Genomic DNA, 19,896 nt, shown 5'->3' on the forward strand with positions numbered 1-19,896 from the left:
CGGCAAAAAGCTCACATTTGCTCAACAACAAAACATGCGCTCACGTTACAACCTGTTAACACGACAATATGAAGGAAATTTGCTCGCCCATTATTCCAACAGAGAAATAAGAGATTAAATCAATAATAATAGTAATGTAAAAACAGAAGTTGTTGCTGCCCTATCAAGTGTGGGAAACATTGTGTCAATCCTTGGCAGAATATGAGACAACCCCCCGCCCCCCTCACACACACACACAGGTTGGTGCTGGGCCTGTTGTCCCCCCCCCATCCCATCCCTGTGTCCTCCTGATGGCTGCCTGCTGGAATGTAGTATGACCAGGTTATTTTTAGACGGGTAGGCTTGAAATACTCCAACCGGAGCTTCATTGAAGATAAACACAAGCTGTCCTCAAGCTGTGTGCCTCGTTTAAAAAGAGTTTACACCTTTGCTGCCCAGGAAAGACGACTTTTGCTGCCTTCTTGGCTCATCCTTAACAAACAGTTGCATCTTGGTCATCCCTTCATAGAGCGTTTGTTATCGTGTTGAATCATCCAAAGCGCTTGTGATGTCTCCTGAAGACCACGGGGCAGGACTGAGGTATGACTTCACCTCCTGAGTAGGTGTGAGTGTGTGTGTGTTAGCTCTACTCTGCTTTCTCAATCAGTAACCAACGGATACTGGAGTTTTGAGGTTGATACTAACATCGATATATCGACATCAAACTTTGTTGTATAGAGTTATGACACTCACTGATGCACTGAAGCTGTATTATCATGCAGGAGAGGAGGAGTCAATGTAACATCTGTATATTTTGCTCATTAATCTAAGGAGAAAAAAGGAAAACTTCAAAAATGCATTGAAGTTGAATCAAGGGAAAGACATGTGAAATCTATTTGTCTGTCAGCCAACAACACCGATTAGATATTATTAGCCGATAACTGACCGGCCGATAATTGACCTGCCGGTTGATTGGTTAGACTCTTGTCTAAACAAACAAGTGGTTGATTTTGCCTCATAATAATGCCAAATTATTTATAATCTTTGTTCATGTTGTTGAACTGTTTTACAAAAACAATCAGATTCACTTTGAATTCAAAGTGCCAAGAGTCCTCCTTAGAGACTCGCGCTGCTTTTGCTGTCTTGTATTACTTGTTGCTTTTGGCTTCCTGCCTCTGGCTCATCTTCTAAAGAATTAGGGCGTAAGCTTGACCAGTCTCCACTCTGCATTCTCACTTGAATGTCAACTTCCTGTAAAGCTGGTTTCAAGCGGAACATAAACAGGTATTAGTTGCGTTGCACTGAGACGTTCTATGTCATGTACCCTCACAAACAGGTGGGTAAACATATTTACCCACCTGTTTGTGGGTAAACAGGTGGGTAACCTGTGGTCTACCCACCAGCCCACCCCTCCCCTTCACCCCCCAACAAATTCAGTCCTCAAAGAGCCCTGGATGTTTTCTCAACCATTCCTCGCATTGTTTGTCTTGCCCTATTTTTAGTGCGCCATCACCAGGCTTGTTAGAGGCTCAGACACGACGCTGCCTGTGTTGTTTCTGAGATTACTGATTGGGCAAAATGTGATCTCTGCCTGACAGCTGCTGCTTCCCAGCCTGCAGTCCTCTGACGTGGCTGTTGTCTCTTGACACAACACAACACAACAATTGAAGTCTTTATTTAGGTCAATAGTATTAGTAGTTATATAATAATATAGATATTAATATGTAATAAAATTCTTCCTTCCTGATAAGAGATATATCACTAAACGTGAAAATGGGTATCAACTTTGACTTGTTTCTTTGCAGTTCAGTCAAACAAAATCACACTATTCCAGTGAAGGTGCCCAGGTCCTCTCCACTGGCCTACTCTTTCTAGGCAAATTGAAAGAGGCCTGGACTTTGCGGGTCTACCAGTGGTGTTGCCGCAGCCCTACCAAAAAGAGTCGCTTGGGACTCATCCTCTTCGCAGTCGATAAGGCATATGAAGAAACCTGACAGCACTTTAGGAACACTCGTGTTTCCAAGGAGAGGTCTGGCTTTCGTAGAACGGAGAAATGTTTATCCTGCAGGTTCCTTACTGATTGCTTCACTGTAACAGTGTCACATGGACGCCCCATTGCATATCAGTGGAAGCGTCGTCCAGAGTGGGACATGTGCCTGCAGCGAGTTGAACTTTGGTCACGAGGGTTATGCGAGACAAGACAGGGTGTTTAGGTCAGGTGGTGCGGGGGAGCACAGGGTGTATAGCAGATACTTTTGCTGCTCTCTGGTTTCTTGGTGTTATTTCTTGTAACCTAGCTCATAAGTGATGATTGGAGGTGTGTGTGTGGTGGGTTTGGGGGGGGGGGGTGGAATATCATGGGTGAGCAAGGGTAAACGGGTTCAGAAGGAAATGGAGAGACAAATGACAAGCAGCGTGGCTTTGTCTGCCCCTCTGCCAAACACTACGACTGTGCCAATAACTTACAACAACACAGTACAGAGTATATACAGAGTAAATACAGAGTATACACAGTACTATGCAATAATCTTCACGACACTGTGCTGTTTTCAGCATTGCTAATGCTAGCCTGTGAGCTAAAGGTGAAGAGAAAGAGCTGACCTGAGAAAAAGGGCATTTCTTAAGAGGATTTCCGCTATCACCGGCTGCCAACAAATGCCAATTTGCAATGCTCAGAATGCCCAGGAAACCTTTGCCTAACAGCTGCCAGTTAGAGGGATAAATATGGAATCTCAATCGAGTGCAATGGATGGGATCACTTTGTGTAAATGTAAATAAGGTCAGCTCAGCCATTGGGCCACTGATTAGATTAGCTGAGTGACTTACAGTGCAACCAGACTTCAACAGGAAGCCTTACAGAAGGCCCACACTGGCTGGATCAAACCCATTGCCTTTAGCTGCAGAGTGACCCTTTGACCCACCAACAGGGTCTGCTCCTTGGAATGGACTCAGTAGTCATAAATGGTGGACTGGAAAGTTTTATAGGGTGATACAGTTGTCACATTACGAGCTGCTTGTAAATGTTGACCTGCTCAGCAGTCAGTTTGAAATCAGCAGACTGAATCGTGACAACACAGTGGGCGAAAAGTCAGGCACAATACAAGATAGTGATTTCTGTTTGTATTGCTATGAAATGCAAGTAAGCTTTATGCATGGATGGAAATATTAGGATTCGGACATTTTCTGGATAAGTGAATATTTACACGTCTGAGTAATTTCACTTCTGAATTTTCACTCTGTCAATATCCTCTTAAAGATGAGGGCCGCACACTTTTCAATTGGCACCGGAGCCTCACAGCTCTGTAAACTGGCGGGAACCTGCTTTGGTTGTTGTAGTAACCAAACCTCTGTGGTGATTTCACACCAGCACAGCTGCTGTCACGGGACATGTGCTCTCCATCCTCGCATGGGTTTAAATTTAGCCATTGTAATTTAATCTGATGAACCCTGCCGTCACACACACGGTTTGTTGACTTTGATCTTAACCACAATCGGAATGTTGACTTTGATTTTTGTGTTTTGTTTGTTGAGGTTCACGCTGGCCATTTTACAAATGAAGCACATGGACTCATAAATAGCTTGTTAATGAGACTTAGTTTTGGTTATGAGTCATCTGGTCAGATGAGAGAACAAATGAGTCAGAGCATCAGTCCAGACATAAATACAAACAAATACTGGACTTCAAGTCTCCAAAGCAAAAATACTACAAGCGTAGAAATCGGTTAAAGAAAAGCAAAAAAGAAGCCAAGACAGCATAGCAGATGGTGTGTCATATAGATTCATATAAGAATCCAACAACCGCACTGCTTAAACACGATGAGTCATATCATATTTAAGCTAAGCATATATGTTTCTCTGTTTGACACATCTAGGGAACATGTTTTTGATGTTTAAGTTTAAATCAGGTGAAAGTGGGTTACAAAAGAAAGTTCCTCTGATGATAATAATGCTGTTGCCCTGTGGAAATAATGGCGGCTTGCATTTCACTGCAAGTTATTTTAAGGGCGATTGTGACATTGTCCCTGTGTTTGTTTTCCTGCAGTTGGGAGATCATTGACTCGGGCCAGGACAGTCGCTCTGGGACCGGACCCCAGTTCAGCGACTCCCTCAAACTTTTCCTGCAGGAGACGTCGGCGTTCAAACAGCAAAACCCCGGCAAGGTAAGGCAACGACGGTCCGATAACCTTGCATGTCTGAAATTAAATTTTACAACTCTCTCAAAACCACAAAGTCACTTTCACAAATGTACATGTCGGTAACAGATCTGTTCTTAACATGCCGACTTGTTTTCCTTCCAGTTCTGCTTGCTGGTTTGCAGTTTGTGCACCTTTTTTGCAGTGTTAGGACGCTACATTCCAGGGATTGTGATCTCGTATGTTCTAGGTGAGTCATTGAAATCATCTGCTACATATGCACTTCTGACCTCTGGTGTGCAACACGGCTTTGTCATGGGTCCCGTATCGTTTGACTTGTACAGGCATGATATTAGAAGTTAACAGCTATTCAATCATGTCTCCTTTAACCATCAAAAATGGTTAATCCATAAAAATAATCACAGGTTAATCCAGCAGCAATAGTTTGAAGTAAAAGGTTGGAACAGTAGGCGATTATGACCAAATGTTTTTTCAAATTAACCTGTCTTCAAATGAGCTATGAATGCTATGAATTTACAGAATCATACCCATGTCCAATCCATACATTTCCTAGCTGACATGAGCCCTACCCTTTATTTTCCCTCCTCACCTATGCCCTGCAGTGGTGGGTATCTTCCTGTGGCCCCTGATCTCCTCTCACGAGGTCACGTTGTGGCTGGAGCCAGTTCTGCAGAAGCTGGACTTCGGCATTGGGGACTTCCTTCAGAAAATCAAACAGAATCATGGTAACTCTTAAACATACATACACTAAATTTGTAAATGTTAGAAGTTTTTACTGCTTTTTTACCCCTTTCATGCCCGAGACATAATGGGAATTGTATCTGCATCAGTTTGAGGAAATTGCAGCAGGTGAAGCAGGAAGCAATTAAAGCAGCAAATGGAGATTTTTTCATGATCTGGCTGAATTTACTTAAACCTTTGACACTTAACACAACAAGCAAAGGTCACAGTTGCAGTGGGAAACGGATGCAGAAACTGAAGGAACCCTGAACCACCTGGTCAGTAGATGTAAGGCTCCTTATGGGGGGAGCAGCCATTCAGAGGGAGAGAAAAAGAATCAAAACTCGGTCTACCCTGACAATGGTCCCTCTTTACTTCCTGAGCAATCTCATTTCTGATGTTCCATGACTTACAACACATAAATTCGTCTTGTTGTTTTGGAGTAGAAAAAAACAAATCAACAATGTCCCTTTTGCTTTCTTTCTTTCTCAGAGAACAGACTCATGCGGGCTCAGACTGAGAAAGAGAACATCGAGTCAGACCTCTCATCTATGTTTCCCAAGGTTAGTTGGTCATCGCAAGCGCCAATCAATCTTTCACCTCGTTCTCCTGATGCCTCGTGTCGTGGTCAAGTCAAAATCAAATGACATGAGTCCTTACAGGAAATGGGTAGGAGATGGGTATGTAACGTCTAAAAGCAGCTTTGTCTCTAATTGTTTTTCTTCTACAGCTTGACTCGGCAGTGTGTAAGGAAATGTCTGTGTCTGACACAGAAGTGTCTGATGTGACCTGGACAGATAATGGCACATTCAACCTGTCAGAGGGACACACACCACAGACTGAGAACTCAGAGGGTGCGTTTGAAAGGCTTTTTTTCTAATACCGTACTTAATGTGTCTTTACACAGTACCAAACATTTGCACTTAGGTTTGCATTAAATTTGACCACTTGCAGTCAAGGTTAACAACGTTAACCGTTTTTACCCAAACCTCACAGACCTTGACAGGGAGGAAGCCTTCACTGGGGACCTCGCAGAATTCCCCTCACTTGACAATGGCGCGACAACCAATGGTGACGATGACGACGACCTCAGCCTCGGTCTTCCCTCACCTCATCCTCAGCCCCAGCCCCTGATCAATTCCAAGCATATGGCTTCATCGCACAGAGACCAACCCATCGACAAGGCCCTGGAAATAGTCCATCAAATGGCAGGTGATGTCATCGCCGCTGCGGTCTCCGCTGCCATTCAAGAGAGAATAGAGGCTGCCGTTGGTTTCACAGCATTGAGCGAAGCCCCTGCGAGGTCAAGACTCCCAGAATCCACTGGGCTGCTACCACTGGAGCTGGCTGAGGAGTCAGACAGCGAGGTGGAGGACTTTGAGCTGCTGGACCAGTCGGAGCTGGAGCAGCTTGAGGGTGAGCTGGGGCTGGGAGAGAAGAAGACGCAGGCTGCAGAGGAGAATCAGGGCAAGAGCGGCGAGCCGTCCTCTGCCGGATTCTTCTCTAAACTCCTGAGGCGCCACTGATGGCATAAAATATTGCTTGGCAAGGGAGGAAGATGTGTTTTAGAGGACACGTGGGTGGAGTAGTGTTCAGATAGGACTGTTCAGGGTTTTGGAGGACAGTGTTTCCATTCTTCTTTTTCCTGTAATGTGGCCCATTTGAAAACAAATCAGTCGTGATGTCGGTGTACAGCCAGATTATTAGGTTGTTGCTTTTTTCAGTCAATTGCTGTGGATATATTTGTCTTTTCAAAGCAGTTTGTATCACCTCATCATATCAGTACACACCAACTGTTCAGTCACTCATTGTGCTGTTCTATCAACAGTCTGAAAGACAAAAGTTTCTTCAAACAGTCTAAAATATGCTCTCACAATTTTTTTTTTTAACATGTAAAAGTATGAGAGTAACTTTTTAGTGTCTGGCAATCAGCAACAGATGTTATGCTTATAGATAAATTAAATAGATAAATGCACCAAGCTGAGTTTTTCTGGCTTCTATCTTCTGAGCGCTGCACACACACACACACACACACACACACACACACACACACACACACACACACACACACACACACACACACACACACACACACACACACACACACACACACACACACACACGTGAAGATGAAGTTTTGCAATCTTAGAAGTTCTGCACGAAGTCACTTTGCTGGAAGTGTCGAGGCACCTGCCAGCCAATCAGATTCAGTTTGCCAAAGGTGATGTCAGTCACTATGTTTACAGATACTGCACCGGTAAATTTCCGTCTTTCCTTTAATTACAGCCAAAAGGCAGGTATGACAGGATTTATACATAAATGGAGGAAAATAGGATTCCACCATAATAAAAAGTGTTTGCAAGCAAGTAGCTTCACTACTAACTTCAGATATAATGCTTACATGCTTCAATTAGGTCTTTGCTGAATTAAGGTGTTTGGAAAAGGATTCCTAATTGGAGTTTTAATGGTATGTAAACGTACTGAGCGTTTTCAGTGCTTTTATTTCCAGCGCGCCGATAGAGGCAAAGCAGCTCGCCCTCCTCAGCCTGTAGCAGCAGACGCTCCTCAAGACTAGGCTTGGTTCATTTAAGTAACCTCCTGACACTCACACCAGACTGAAAAGATGATGTGCACCCTGGCTTGTTTGATTCTTTGTGAGGAACTCTCACAAAATGTCAGATTGTTCATTTCGTACATATTCCAAACAGAAAATGCAGAATGGTCTCATATTTTACCCACATGTCTGAAAGTAGCTTCAGCTTTCCCATGATCGACTTTCCTCCCATTGTGATCCGAGCCTGGACACGTCCCAAGGTTGTGTTTGAAAAGACAAGTGTAACTACAGCACCCTTATCCATGAGGTGACCTGAGGTGATATTTAGGGGAGAACTCATGGCGAGGCTTCCTGTTTTGAATGACACTGGCTGCGATCCAGGTCAGCTGAGTGCAGCAGCTGATGGCTTTGACTGCGACGAGATTTTAACCATTACATTCTGGCTGACTGTGTTTGGACTTGAGTTCAGGTCTTTAATGCTCACCTCGGTACCTGAAGAAATTGTCAATACAAAGATATCACCCAGAATTCCACAGCATCGTGTTACTCTACTTCAAACTAAATGAATCGCAGAAAAATCGTTCTCTATGTCTCAAAATCCTTCGACTGGTAGAATCGTTAACAATGAGGACAATAGGAGCATTTTTTATTTCAAATTATATTTATGAAGTTGTTTTTCATGAAGCTTTTATGGAGTCGAGGGACTTGCAGCGGGTCTCAAAATGTTATGCATGCAAGCCTAATTTTCAGATGCAAATACTGTAAGGAAAATTTTACTTTCAGTGCTTTGGAGTTTTGGGGCCACTGCTGGAAAAAAGAGATTTGTAGATTGAAGTCAGAATATTTTGAAAAATAGTTACCAGAATACTAAAATCAAACTTCACCAGAGCCTCCAAGACTTTTTGACTTTTTTCTTGAAATATTGTGACTTTATGGAGGAAAAGCATAAGCTGCTTGTTTCGTCTCTGCTCGCTGTCTGTATTGTTCTAAAGCCAAAGTATCAATGTCACATTACAGGTGACTGGATCGTGTTTCAACTCGCTGCACGTCAGAATGTGTCGCTGCTTTATTTCTGTTACTATCATCAAACTTGAGGACTGGGGTCAAATCTCAGAAGAATATTTGATAGACTGAGATCTTAGAATAAAAACTAAGCTCATGAGATAAAAAGTGGCATCAACAAGGAGACCGTGTGAGTTGCTTTAAGGCTGTAATAGCTTTAGTCAGTGTCAGCCATCCAAAGTCTCCAGAGAAGTTCACCAGTGAGGAGGAACGGTTTGCTCTGAAAGTAAAATGCTGTAAAATGTCCTTTTTATTTACCTTAATTATTTAACAATGCGTATAGGTCAATCTGCACATGTTTTCAAGCATCACCACTGAACTGTTTCTCATTCACAAAGATACTGTTTTTATAATAAAGACACAGCAATGTATAGCCTATCCTCTTGAATTCATATGGTAATGCCTCATATTAGCATACAGAGAAAATATAGTCATTTGTTGTGATCAGTGCCTAAGAAGACGCCATACAAGATCAGATCCAGGCTGTCCGCATTAGAAGCCTTTTGAAATACTCGTGACGTTTGCAAGATGATTCAGTGTCTCATTTGCCGTCCCGTGAGTTAGTGGCATCCTCCATGCAATTTGCCTTACACTGATGTATCTACTGAACCCGATTCACAAAGCTGTGACTCAGAACCAAAACGTAGAACGAAATTGTACCTTTGTGTAAATAATCTCCAGAAAGTCAATAAAATGTTGTCACGCAGTCTGCAGCCGTTGTTCTTTTATGATTCATCGTGAGTGTGTTGATGAAGGTGTGTGTGTGCGTGTGCGTGCATGTGATTCCAGGAAGAGGACAGAGTTCAGTTGTTGAAGCTCTCTCCCTTCACTTCTGTCACTCTGGAGACGAGTGTAACCAACAAGTTCTTCAGATCAGAGCTGAGGGGTCACTGAGAGGTGAAATGGCGCAGCAAGGAATTCAGATGTATCACGAAACCTTGCGCTTTAGTTGAGCAGCTGAAGAAGACAGAACTCCAAGCTGCTCCTGCTGATCACTGCTATGCTGAACCCACAGATGTTGGTTGTGATTTCTGCACTGGGATAAAACTGAAAGCCATCAAGTCCTGTCTGCAGTGTGTGGCCTCTTACTGTGAGCAACACCTCCAGCCTCACTATGATGTAGCTCCATTCAAGAAACACAAGCTGGTCGAACCCTCCACGAAGATTCAGGAGAACATCTGCTCTCTGCACAAGGAGGTGATGAAGATGTTCTGCCACACTGATCAACAGTGTATCTGTTATCTCTGCTCTTTGGATGAACATAAAGGTCACCACACAGTCTCAGCTGCAGCAAAGAGGAAGGAGAGGCAGAGAGAGCTCGGGGGGAGTCAACAACAAGTCCAGCAGAGAATCCAGGACAGACAGATAGACGTGAAGGTGCTTCAGCAGGAGGTGAAGGACATCAATCAGTCTGCTGAAAAAGCAGTGAGGTACAGTGAGGAGATCTTCAGCCAGCTGATCCGTCTCATGGAGAAAAGAAGCTCTGATGTGAAGCAGCAGATCAGATCCCAGCAGAAAACTAAAGTGAGTGGAGCTGAAGAGCTTCAGGAGAAGCTGGAGCAGGAGATCACTGAGCTGAGGAGGAAAGACGCTGAGCTGCAGCAGCTGTCACACACAGAGGATCACATCCAGTTTCTACACAATTACCCCTCACTGCCACATCTCAGTGAATCTACACACTCAGCCAGCATCAATATCCGTCCTCTGAGGCACTTTGAGGAGGTGACGGCGGCTGTGTCAAAGGTCAGAGATCAACTACCGAACATGCTGAGTGAGGGATGGACCAAGATCTCACTGACACTGACTGATCTGGATGTTTCACTGTCACCAGCAGAGCCCAAGACCAGAGCTGGACTCTTAAGATATTCACAGGAAATCACAATGGATCCAAACACAGCACACACACTTCTGTTATTATCTGAGGGGAACAGAAAAGTGACATTAATGAATGAACCTCAGTCACATTCTGCTCATCCAGACAGATTCACTAACTGGGCTCAGGTCCTGAGTACAGAGAGTCTGACTGGACGTTGTTACTGGGAGGTGGAGAGGAGGAGGAGAGGAGTTATAGTAGCAGTGACATACAAGGATATTAAAAGAAGAGGGAATGAAAGTGGATTTGGATACAATGAAAAGTCTTGGTCAATATATCATTATTACAACAATAGTTGGACTTTCACACATAACATTATCAGAACTGATCTCTCAGGTTCTCCCTCCTCCAGAGTAGGAGTGTACCTGAATCAGCCTGCAGGTCTTCTGTCGTTCTACAACGTCTCTGACACCATGACTCTCCTCCACAGAGTCCAGACCACATTCACTCAGCCGCTCTATGCTGGACTTTGGCTTTGGAATGTTGGAGACACAGCTGAGTTGTGTTTGTTAGTAGATTAGACATGATGAGTATGATCATATTCATCGAATTTAACTCTGCTTGCTCATTGGGAATTGTTTATGTGTAAACTATGATGCTAAGAAACCTATGGTCACAGAGAGAGAGCTAGGCTCAGAGCAGAAGGCTCAGTGAGGGGCTCCAACTGGGGTGATGTATAACTGACAAGATCAGATAAGATGATCCTTTGTTCTCGTCCCACAGCGGGGAAGTTCACCTGTTGCAGCGGCAGGGTGGATGGTGCATAGCAATAAAGAGCGATGTGAGTGATGGGATAGGAGCCTGGCAAAGTAAAGAGTCTGTCAAGGGTACAGCTGTACTAAGTGGAAAGTTTCAGGGACAATGAATGAACGAATGACTGAATACTACATATAGCACATCAGGGATATTCCACTGGAGATCATTAGACTGGGTTTACTGGGAGAGGTAACCTTGCCATTGTCATCAGATACTTCCCAACTCAGGCCCTCAACTTTGCCTTCATGGAAACGTACAAGAAGATCTTCCTGAAGGAGTGGACTCGCCTGTGCACCAACCAGAAACCAACACAAAGGAGGAGACACACACATAGACAGTAAAAATTGTATGGAAATCCAAGGTTCGGGCTCATGTGTGGACGTGTAGACAACTAACTGGGTGCAGTCTGTGGACCACTGCACAGCACATGAGATGAGACCATGAGATCTCAGCTGAGTGAGTCAATACTTTGTATCACAGCTTTATCCTCAAATGCTTAATAAACAGCTTATGTGTGACCTCTCTCAACTTGAAGTCCTTCTTGCCGGCCTGAAGAAGTATTCTGAACACCACAACATAACTGATGTTATTGGCTGTGTTTGAATTCTGATTTACGGTTATTCTAATTTACAAATTAATGTTACAGTATATATTGTGCATCTTCAAATATCAGTGACACACTTTTACATTTCTGTAACATCTCCTTTGGATTTGATGCTGACAGGTTGCAGTTCTGTAGGTAGCGCTGTTTACCATATTCACCCATGGCGGTTTGTGTGATTTATGAGAAAGCAGACAATTAAAATGTGTGAATATGTTTTAGTTCACGTTTCACATGATTAGAAAACAATGTGTCATTTCTAGGGAGATTACAATGAAATTACAACAATTCTGGGAATTAAAGTTCTCCTAAGTGCAGCTGCAATTAAGTCAAGTATTTTCATGCTTTCTGGTAGTCTCTAAAGCATTTGTCTCAAACCATAAAAGGCAACGCCGCCAGCAGGTGTTGCAGTACTGTTTCATTCAAACCAGACAACCGGATCAATCAGGCAATTAACCCTCTGTCTGCGTAGAAATGCTGCTTTCATAAAGAGCAGTGCCACAAACACCAGTTTCAAGCTTATACCTGCCGTGGCTCTGCTATAAAAACACCTCCTTTTACACAGACTATGACCAGAACACACACACACACACACACACACACACACACACACACACACACACACACACACACACACACACACACACACACACACACACACACACACACACACACACACACACACACACACACACACACAGTGTTTGACCATGATATTTCACAACAAGTAGCGTTTAGCATCAAAAGAAGCTAAACAGGCACAACAACATCCCACACAGCAGCGATCAACTTTGACATGGAGTTATAATACTTTGTCAGCCATTACACCGCCAAAATATGGAATTTGCACACTCACTGTCATTTTGAAGCGTGTAATGTCCTGAAACTGTATCCAAACTCATTATTATAGTATTAGCCAAGCTATGGCCAAGCCGAGGTCCCGCGCGCAACACTCAAACCACCGACTGACCAATCACATCGCGCAAATATTACTATCTCCCGCCCAAAAAAATGTGATCGACGTCGCTTTCATTCCGTAGTAGAGCTTATTAGCTGTCGATTGACATCTTGATTGATCCAATCGGGTCTTGCTTCCAGGTGAAATTTCATCAGCACGTCTAGATGACCCGCCTATATTTAAAGGGCCAGTGGCCAGGCCCTTCTGTAGCCAGTCAAAGGAGCAAATGACGGCCCCATCTTCAACAAATTCAGGTTTTGTGCATTGATTCGGTAAAAACATGAATTCTAAAACACATTTTAGCTCTTGTGAAGAGTATTCAGCAGCCTCTCCTCTTAATGACCACACTGTAGTAAAAGCAATGGTTCCCATTGGCCTATATTGCTCATGTTTGGTGCCAATTCAGAAAGGAGCATTTACAGCACAATTGCATTGTCTCTGGGGTGAAATATGACTCACGTGGAAAGTTATTCATATAAAAGTACAACAGTTTCATGTTTGTTTATTGAAAAATGTGTGGGTTTTCAGCCGCATTTTCATTTATAATGGTAATTTTTTTGATTCAACACATGGAATCTTATGGTCAATTCAATTCAAGAGCCATCTACTGGCTTATACACAGACAATGGGAGGAGCAAACAGGTGAGTTATCACTTCTTTCTTTTATTACTTTCCTAATAGCATTATTAAGCCTTTATGAAGATTTGATTCTTAATTAAGCTCAGTACAAACACAGCGGACATGACAGTGTTGATAGTCTGCACAATCCACTGGCTGCAGCAGTTTCAAAACACACAATGCACAACACAACATATTTCCTCTGCCAACACTTTTCTTCTGCTGAACAGCGAATGTGATGTCATCATTTGAGTCCATAATGGTTTTGGGGAGAGAGGTGAAGGGCTGATGGAACCCTGTTGCATGACGACACAGCTGAATAGCACTCAGAACTCAGAACCTCTCTTTTTGGCCTTGTTTCAGGCTTGATCAACCCCACCATTTTCCACACAGGCACAAAGACACCTAACAACTTTCTGTTAGAGAACAGCTGATTTTCTCCACCTCCCACTTCACCCTCTCTTTGTTGTTCCCAAGGCTTTGGCACGCAGAGGCCCATACAGAGTGCAAATTCTACCAAAGGTGTTTTATATAAAAGTGAGGCTATTCGTTGTATTCATGTTGTCATTTGAATGACTGCAAATTGTCTTCAATCTTCAAGGATTTAGCTGTTCTAAGAAGTTATGTGTTGTCACACACTTTTTGCTGACTCCTCGCCATCTTAGTCTCTGAATTTGTGTTGTACGGATTTTTTATTAATTTATTTCGGATGTAATTCACTGTGCCTTTTCTGACGTTGTTGTTGTTGATGTCGGCAGTTATACTCCGCATCAGTAGGGGGCGATGATGCTGCTCATTTACTCGTCGTCGCGCTCCATCTAAAGAGGGAGTTCAAAGGTTACCAGGAAGTAATCCTCGTGTGGTTGCTGTGTATGCGTGTGTGTGAGTGAGTGAGAGGAGCAGACGGCACTAAAACCTAAAACGTTCTCCTTTCAAAGGCGTCAACGCGTTTAATCGGTAAGTAAATGTGAGGCGGTCGGGCTTGTTTTGTTAGCTCGTCGCTAACTAGCTACCACTACAAATATCAGACTGCGTCACAGTTTAACAGCCCAACCCGCGGCCTGTATTCCATCTATATGTCTTTATTTATACTCGCACTACATCAAAACCCCGCGGTGTTACTTAAGCTGTGCTGCCAATCTTGTTATTATTACTATTGTTACCACTGTTATTGGTGACACTACGTCGCTACGAGAGTGAGACCATTTTCACAAAGCAGAACTAACAAAACCCTGAACGGTTATAAGTTGAACCATTTCAGCAGCAGGGCTTCAATGTGATTGTGATCAGCTTGCTGTCTTTGAGTGATTATGCTGACATTATGACATCTACAAACTCACACAAATCTACAAGCAAGCACATTAGGATGATATCTGATAAACCATCTCCATCCATGCCATCGTTCGGAGCTTTGAAAAGTTTTTGTCCAATTTCAAGTTGCATGCAGTTTGTGATGAGCATTATTTTGTTTGTTGTCCTCTCGTCTTAGGCTGTCATGGCCTCTTACACCTGCATCAGCTGCCGAGTTGCTTTCACAGATGGTGAGGTTCAGCGTGCTCACTACAAAACAGATTGGCACCGCTACAACCTGAAGCGAAAGGTGGCCGACATGCCGCCTGTCACTGCTGAAAACTTCCAGGAGCGAGTTCTGTCTCAACGGGCCGCTGCTGAACAGCAGCTGAGCGACACAGCAGCAACAGAGGGCTGCGCTGTTTGCAACAAGAAGTTCTCCAGTGCCAACGCCTACCAGAACCACCTGCAGTCCCACAAACACCAGCAGACAGAGAAGCAGGCCCTGCTGGCCGCCCAGAGAAAGGTTGAGAAGATGAACGAGAAGAACCTGGAGAAGGGGCTCGGCAATGAGAAAGTGGACCACGACGCCAGGAACGAGGCCCTGCAGCACGCCCTCAAAGAGACGCAGAGGTCCAGTCCAGCCAAGCAGGAGTCAGCAGGAGCAGGCAGCAGCCAGAAGACAGAGCGGTCAGAGATACCTCCAAGGATGGTTTGGCTGGAGGAACAAGCTAAGAGGAGAGAGAGAGATGATGGAGGTGGTGCCACAGCAGAGGAAGGAGGTATGGAAATCAATCAGATTTGAGCCGCCAAGACAAAGTGTTCAATTTGTTTGCGTTTGCGTCACAGTCTTGTCTGCTTTGCTCTTCTGTTGCAGAAGAGTGGGAAGACCTTGACGAAGAAGAGGATGAGGACGAGGAGATGGAGGATGATGAGGACGCAGAGGAGACGATGGATCAGGAGGAAGGAGGGTCTGCCCCTCACCCCGCTGCTCTGCCAGGCTCCATCCCCGTCGCAGATTGCCTGTTCTGCTCACACCACTCGCGCTCCCTTATGAAGAACGTCGCCCACATGACCAAAGTTCACAGCTTCTTCCTCCCTGATGTGGAGTTCATTGTTGACCTCAAAGGGCTGGTCCGCTACCTCGGTGAGTGTGACATCTGAATGTCAGGACACAATCAAACATCAGTGTTGCCCATTAAATGCGTTTTCAAAGATGACAAAAGCAGCAGGTTTCATGGCACTGTGGGCTCTGATTGACAGGTGCCTTTGGTTGTGGCAGTTTTCAGTATTGGACAAATGAATTATGTAATAATAGTTTGTACTCCCATGTGAAATCCTTTAGGTCAAAATTGCAGCTGATTATTGCACTGTTCTTGTAGTAACAACGTTAGATTCCCCGTCCGTTATTGTTTGTTTTCTTGTGTTACAGGAGAGAAAGTCGGTGCTGGGAACGTGTGCCTATGGTGTAATGAGAAAGGCCGCTCGTTTTATTCCACGGAAGCGGTGCAGAGTCACATGACCGACAAAAGTCACTGTAAACTCTTTGCAGACGGCGATGCAGCTCTGGAGTTTGCTGACTTTTATGATTTTAGGTAATGACAGACTGTGTAACTATTGCTGATATTACTTTGATATAAGTTAGTTTGTTAGTTTTGAGTGTTGTTGAGTCAAGTCTACTTGGATCTTCACCTATTTTATGTTCATTTTTCATATTTAAGAACTCATGATACCAATTGGCACTTGATCTGTCAGTGTCTGTGAGTGTCACTGTCACTGTTGCCTGCTGCCTTCACTGACCCCATTTCATGGTTGGTAAGAATGGATGATTGAGCAGCCGTTGATGCCATCTGCTTCACACGTTTGTCTTCTTTCCTTGTGATCAGGAGCAGCTACCCCGACAGGAAGGAGGGAGAGACTGCTGAGATGGAAGATGAAGAGCTGCCCGACGACAAAAACCTGGAGTGTGACGAAGAGACACTGGAGCTGACTCTACCTTCAGGTGACACGACTAGACCAGAGTCATTAATAAGAAACAGAGGAAATGAAACCACGCAGCACAAACCACTGTAACTTGTACCGTACCGTAATGCTCCTCCTCTCCGTGTGCTTGCTCAGGCGCGAGGATTGGCCATCGCTCCCTCATGAGGTACTACAAGCAGCGGTTTGGAGTGCAGAGAACAGTGGCTGTGGCCCATAACAAAAACGCAGTGGGCAGGGTCCTCCGGCAGTACAGGGCCTTGGGCTGGGGAGGCAACACAGGTAAGCGTCCACAAGGCTACAGCTAAAATACTGCTTACATCTGACCACAGCTAGAATCTCTTCTTCTTCAATTTCCTTTTCTGCAGGATCTAGTATCTCTACCTGCATGTTCAGTGCTTGAGTAAATGTCTTGGCAGGATATCTTTGCTTGACTCGTTCCCTCCGTTCTCTCCCTTTCTCTCGCAGTCTTGGATACGGGCTCCCTCTATCAGAAGCAGAGGGACATGCAGTACGTACAGATGATGAAGTCACGGTGGATGCTGAAGATGGGCATGAACCACAACACCACCAGGCAGAAGCACTTCAGAGCCCAAGTCATTTTCTAAACTCCTGGATGGATTTTAAGATTTATCTGAACGCCTTCATCATGTTGCAGTCAGTGAGAGGAGAAGTTATCATTCGGGGCCAGAACTTTGTTTCCTACCCTGAGTGAGGTTTTCATATCAGTGGATTGATCAGGAGCATGAACAGCTTCCACAAAGCCCCTATGGAGAAACCAGATCAGAGGCACCTTGTTTGCTAACAAAGTAAAATGACGCAGTGCTGAAATTGAAATGTGAAATTTTGAGAATAAACATCTAATTAGAATTGGTGTGCTGCATTTACACTCTCTACATACATGTAACAAACTACAGCGCTCTGTTATGAACCAATTATGTCTGTGCTCACTCCCCCTTCATCATGGCAGATCAAACTCCGTCATACTCCGTGCTAACACAGCCTGCAAATGGTTAACATGCTTTTAGAGTGTCTGAATATATAGAGTTTACCTTTTGACGTTTGTTTGAGTAGACTCGCTTCAAATCCAGTATGACATTCTTATGCAGACAAAATAAGTGTGTGTAGGGGCTTGACTCCAGGTACGACAGATTCATCTGTGACTCAGAGCCTGGTGCAGATGATGTCATGGACAGCCAATCGTGCTTCTACAGGATGCTGACCCACCACACCGGCCCTTTAATGAGCTCAGTTGCTCCATTTGTTTGTGGTCCTCCACTTTACCCTTGGCAGGCTCTCCACTTCCAGGCTGGGAGAGTGTTTGTGGCGGGATGGTTTCAAGGGTTTAGGGCACTCTGCCCAGTAGTGTGCTGCTGTTTGACTGTGGACAGGAAAAAAGTGAGGGGGAGGCCGGGGAGGGAGGGGCTGTTGGCCCTGCAGACAGGCCGACGGCCAGAAGGAGACTAATTGATCAGGACGACTTGGCGAGAAATAGGGCAGATGGCTGAGTGGCATTAGCACCGTGGAAGTCATGGAGGAGGTGATTCTTGTACCTACAACTCGTGTTTGGACTGATATGGGTTTCTGAAGGCCGATACTAATATTTCAGCATATATGGTGCTAATTACACTGGAAACTTTCTAGGTTATGTTTTCATTTTGTCTTTTAAACAATCTCTGGCTCTGGCTCTGAAAGATGTTTAAGTTGTGTTATGTATCGACAAGGTAATGGGACCCTTTATTCTATTTCTTAAGATGGAAAAAGATGAAGATTAAGGTGGAATGTGCAAGGAATATGTAACTGTAATGGCTAAAACAAGGGGATTTTGAAGTGAGGAATAATGGATCTTCTGGGGTAAAATCACTGGTGGAAATATCCATTTATCTCAAAGTAGCTGTACTAACGTGGAAGTCTTGAGTCCCTCGAAATTGTACTTAGTATGCTTAGTCTAAATCACGGGAACCTGAATCATTTTGATAGATCTCTTTAAGTGTATTGGATGATTGGGTGCTTCATCATCTCTATTAAAAGCTTATCAGATAGCATGTAAGAACCAAAAGTGAAGTCGTGGCCTGTACGTCACCCCCCCTCCCCCCTAAACAAAACTTGTTCAGGAGCAGTTCACCCATCCCTCCCTGCTCTTAGCACGATGGAGCATGATCTCCCTCTGAGCCCTGGGGACCTGATATTGATCGGTGCCTCCTAGGTAGTGATTGGACATGAGTGGATCATTTCCTTTGCTGCATTAGAGTCCATTACTGATCTTGCTCCCCGGAAAGCGATAGACATCCTCAAAAGAAAAAACAGATAAATAAATAAAATCTTCTTGGAAAAGCGTTCTCCTCCGACAAATGATTCGCAGAGGCTCCTGGAACTTTATTATCAGCTCCATTTGGAGGCTGATGATGGCGAAGAACCCCTTTTATTTATTTAGATATCTAGAGCCTGTCTCTAAAGCCAGGACGAGCGGCCGGTTTTAAGGGGATATCTTATGTTGAGTTAAGACTCTTGCAGCGAAAAGGATAGTAGTTTTATTTAAATAAGGCTCAGCACCGTTCAAGCACATTCCCAGCCACGATTAAACTTCTTTTTCGTTATTTATTTACTTAATCTCTCACTGGTGGTTTTCATCAAGATACAATTATTAAAACTGTAAATCTTCCCACAGTAAAATCATTTAGTTTGGTTTTATTTTGAAATTTTGTTGGTGCTGATATGTTCAATGTGACAGATCCAAAGATATGCGACCCAATCAAGGACTACAGGAGCTCCCTCCAGGGACCAGGAGAGTCTGATACAGGTAATAATTATACATTAATATCCATATATGTATCATTAACATCAGCAGATTTTCTATCAGGTGACTTTACTTGTATAGCAAAGTCATTTTTGACTCAAGTATGGCGTCCGGGTACTTAAGCCACCATGGAATTTGCTTAACCTTCGCTTCGATACGACCCCTCTAATGACTCTGAGACCTGCTCAACGGGATCCTAACAAGTCCCTCAACTGCACTAGATATCTTCAGCCATGAAAGTTAATGGTTCCATCATTTACAGCCTGAGGTGCCTCTTAAAAATTCAGAGCGCCTTAAACAATCATCTTCGGCCTTGGTAATGATGGCATTTGTAACCCAGCAGGTGAGCCCTTTAACACGGGGGGGCGGTGCAGGTCGTCACATCACACCACATCATCCTCTCATTGGCAGGCAGGCGGAGTGTGATGCAGCTGATCTCCCCCCTCAAGGCGGATGTGCGGGAGAGGATGGAGCGCGCATGGCTCTGGAAAGTTACCCCCTCCATCATATTAATGGGATAATAATGTGATTGATTGTTCGTCACTGGGAGATCG

At 44.2% G+C, this 19,896-nt stretch overlaps 3 protein-coding genes and 1 long non-coding RNA gene across 5 annotated transcripts; 3 read left to right on the forward strand and 1 right to left on the reverse strand.

Annotated features, from left to right (window-relative positions):
• Positions 1-347: 347 nt before the first annotated feature.
• On the forward strand, positions 348-9,176 carry retreg1 (reticulophagy regulator 1). 2 transcript variants are annotated; one of them, XM_076148825.1, is made up of 7 exons: positions 348-598; positions 4,022-4,139; positions 4,278-4,362; positions 4,736-4,858; positions 5,346-5,416; positions 5,584-5,707; positions 5,850-9,176. In XM_076148825.1, exons 1-7 carry the CDS (start codon positions 582-584, stop codon positions 6,377-6,379), a joined length of 1,068 nt encoding a protein of 355 aa, XP_076004940.1. In that variant the 5' UTR covers positions 348-581; the 3' UTR covers positions 6,380-9,176. The 2 variants fall into 2 exon arrangements, with proteins under 2 accessions (XP_076004940.1, XP_076004932.1); XM_076148817.1 differs by having other exon boundaries at positions 352-579.
• Positions 4,075-12,665, reverse strand: LOC142999333 (uncharacterized). Its single transcript, XR_012963303.1, has 3 exons — positions 12,556-12,665; positions 4,729-4,833; positions 4,075-4,172 (listed from the first exon to the last, which is right to left on the reverse strand). It is a non-coding gene; the product is annotated as an uncharacterized LOC142999333 (long non-coding RNA).
• Positions 7,746-10,863, forward strand: LOC142996098 (tripartite motif-containing protein 16-like). The gene is made up of 2 exons (XM_076146990.1): positions 7,746-7,895; positions 9,367-10,863. Exons 1-2 carry the CDS (start codon positions 7,746-7,748, stop codon positions 10,861-10,863), a joined length of 1,647 nt encoding a protein of 548 aa, XP_076003105.1.
• Positions 12,666-14,069: 1,404 nt separating the features above from the next.
• znf622 (zinc finger protein 622) lies at positions 14,070-17,415 on the forward strand. Its single transcript, XM_076148852.1, has 7 exons — positions 14,070-14,232; positions 14,765-15,347; positions 15,443-15,712; positions 15,998-16,160; positions 16,452-16,567; positions 16,684-16,827; positions 17,014-17,415. Exons 2-7 carry the CDS (start codon positions 14,771-14,773, stop codon positions 17,151-17,153), a joined length of 1,410 nt encoding a protein of 469 aa, XP_076004967.1. The 5' UTR covers positions 14,070-14,232; positions 14,765-14,770; the 3' UTR covers positions 17,154-17,415.
• Positions 17,416-19,896: the final 2,481 nt, after the last annotated feature.

This window comes from Genypterus blacodes, unplaced genomic scaffold (assembly GCF_046128005.1).
Source record: "Genypterus blacodes isolate CSIRO-AG114 ecotype Tasmania unplaced genomic scaffold, CSIRO-AGI_Gbla_v1 ptg000005l_1, whole genome shotgun sequence".
Taxonomy (NCBI): domain Eukaryota; kingdom Metazoa; phylum Chordata; class Actinopteri; order Ophidiiformes; family Ophidiidae; genus Genypterus; species Genypterus blacodes.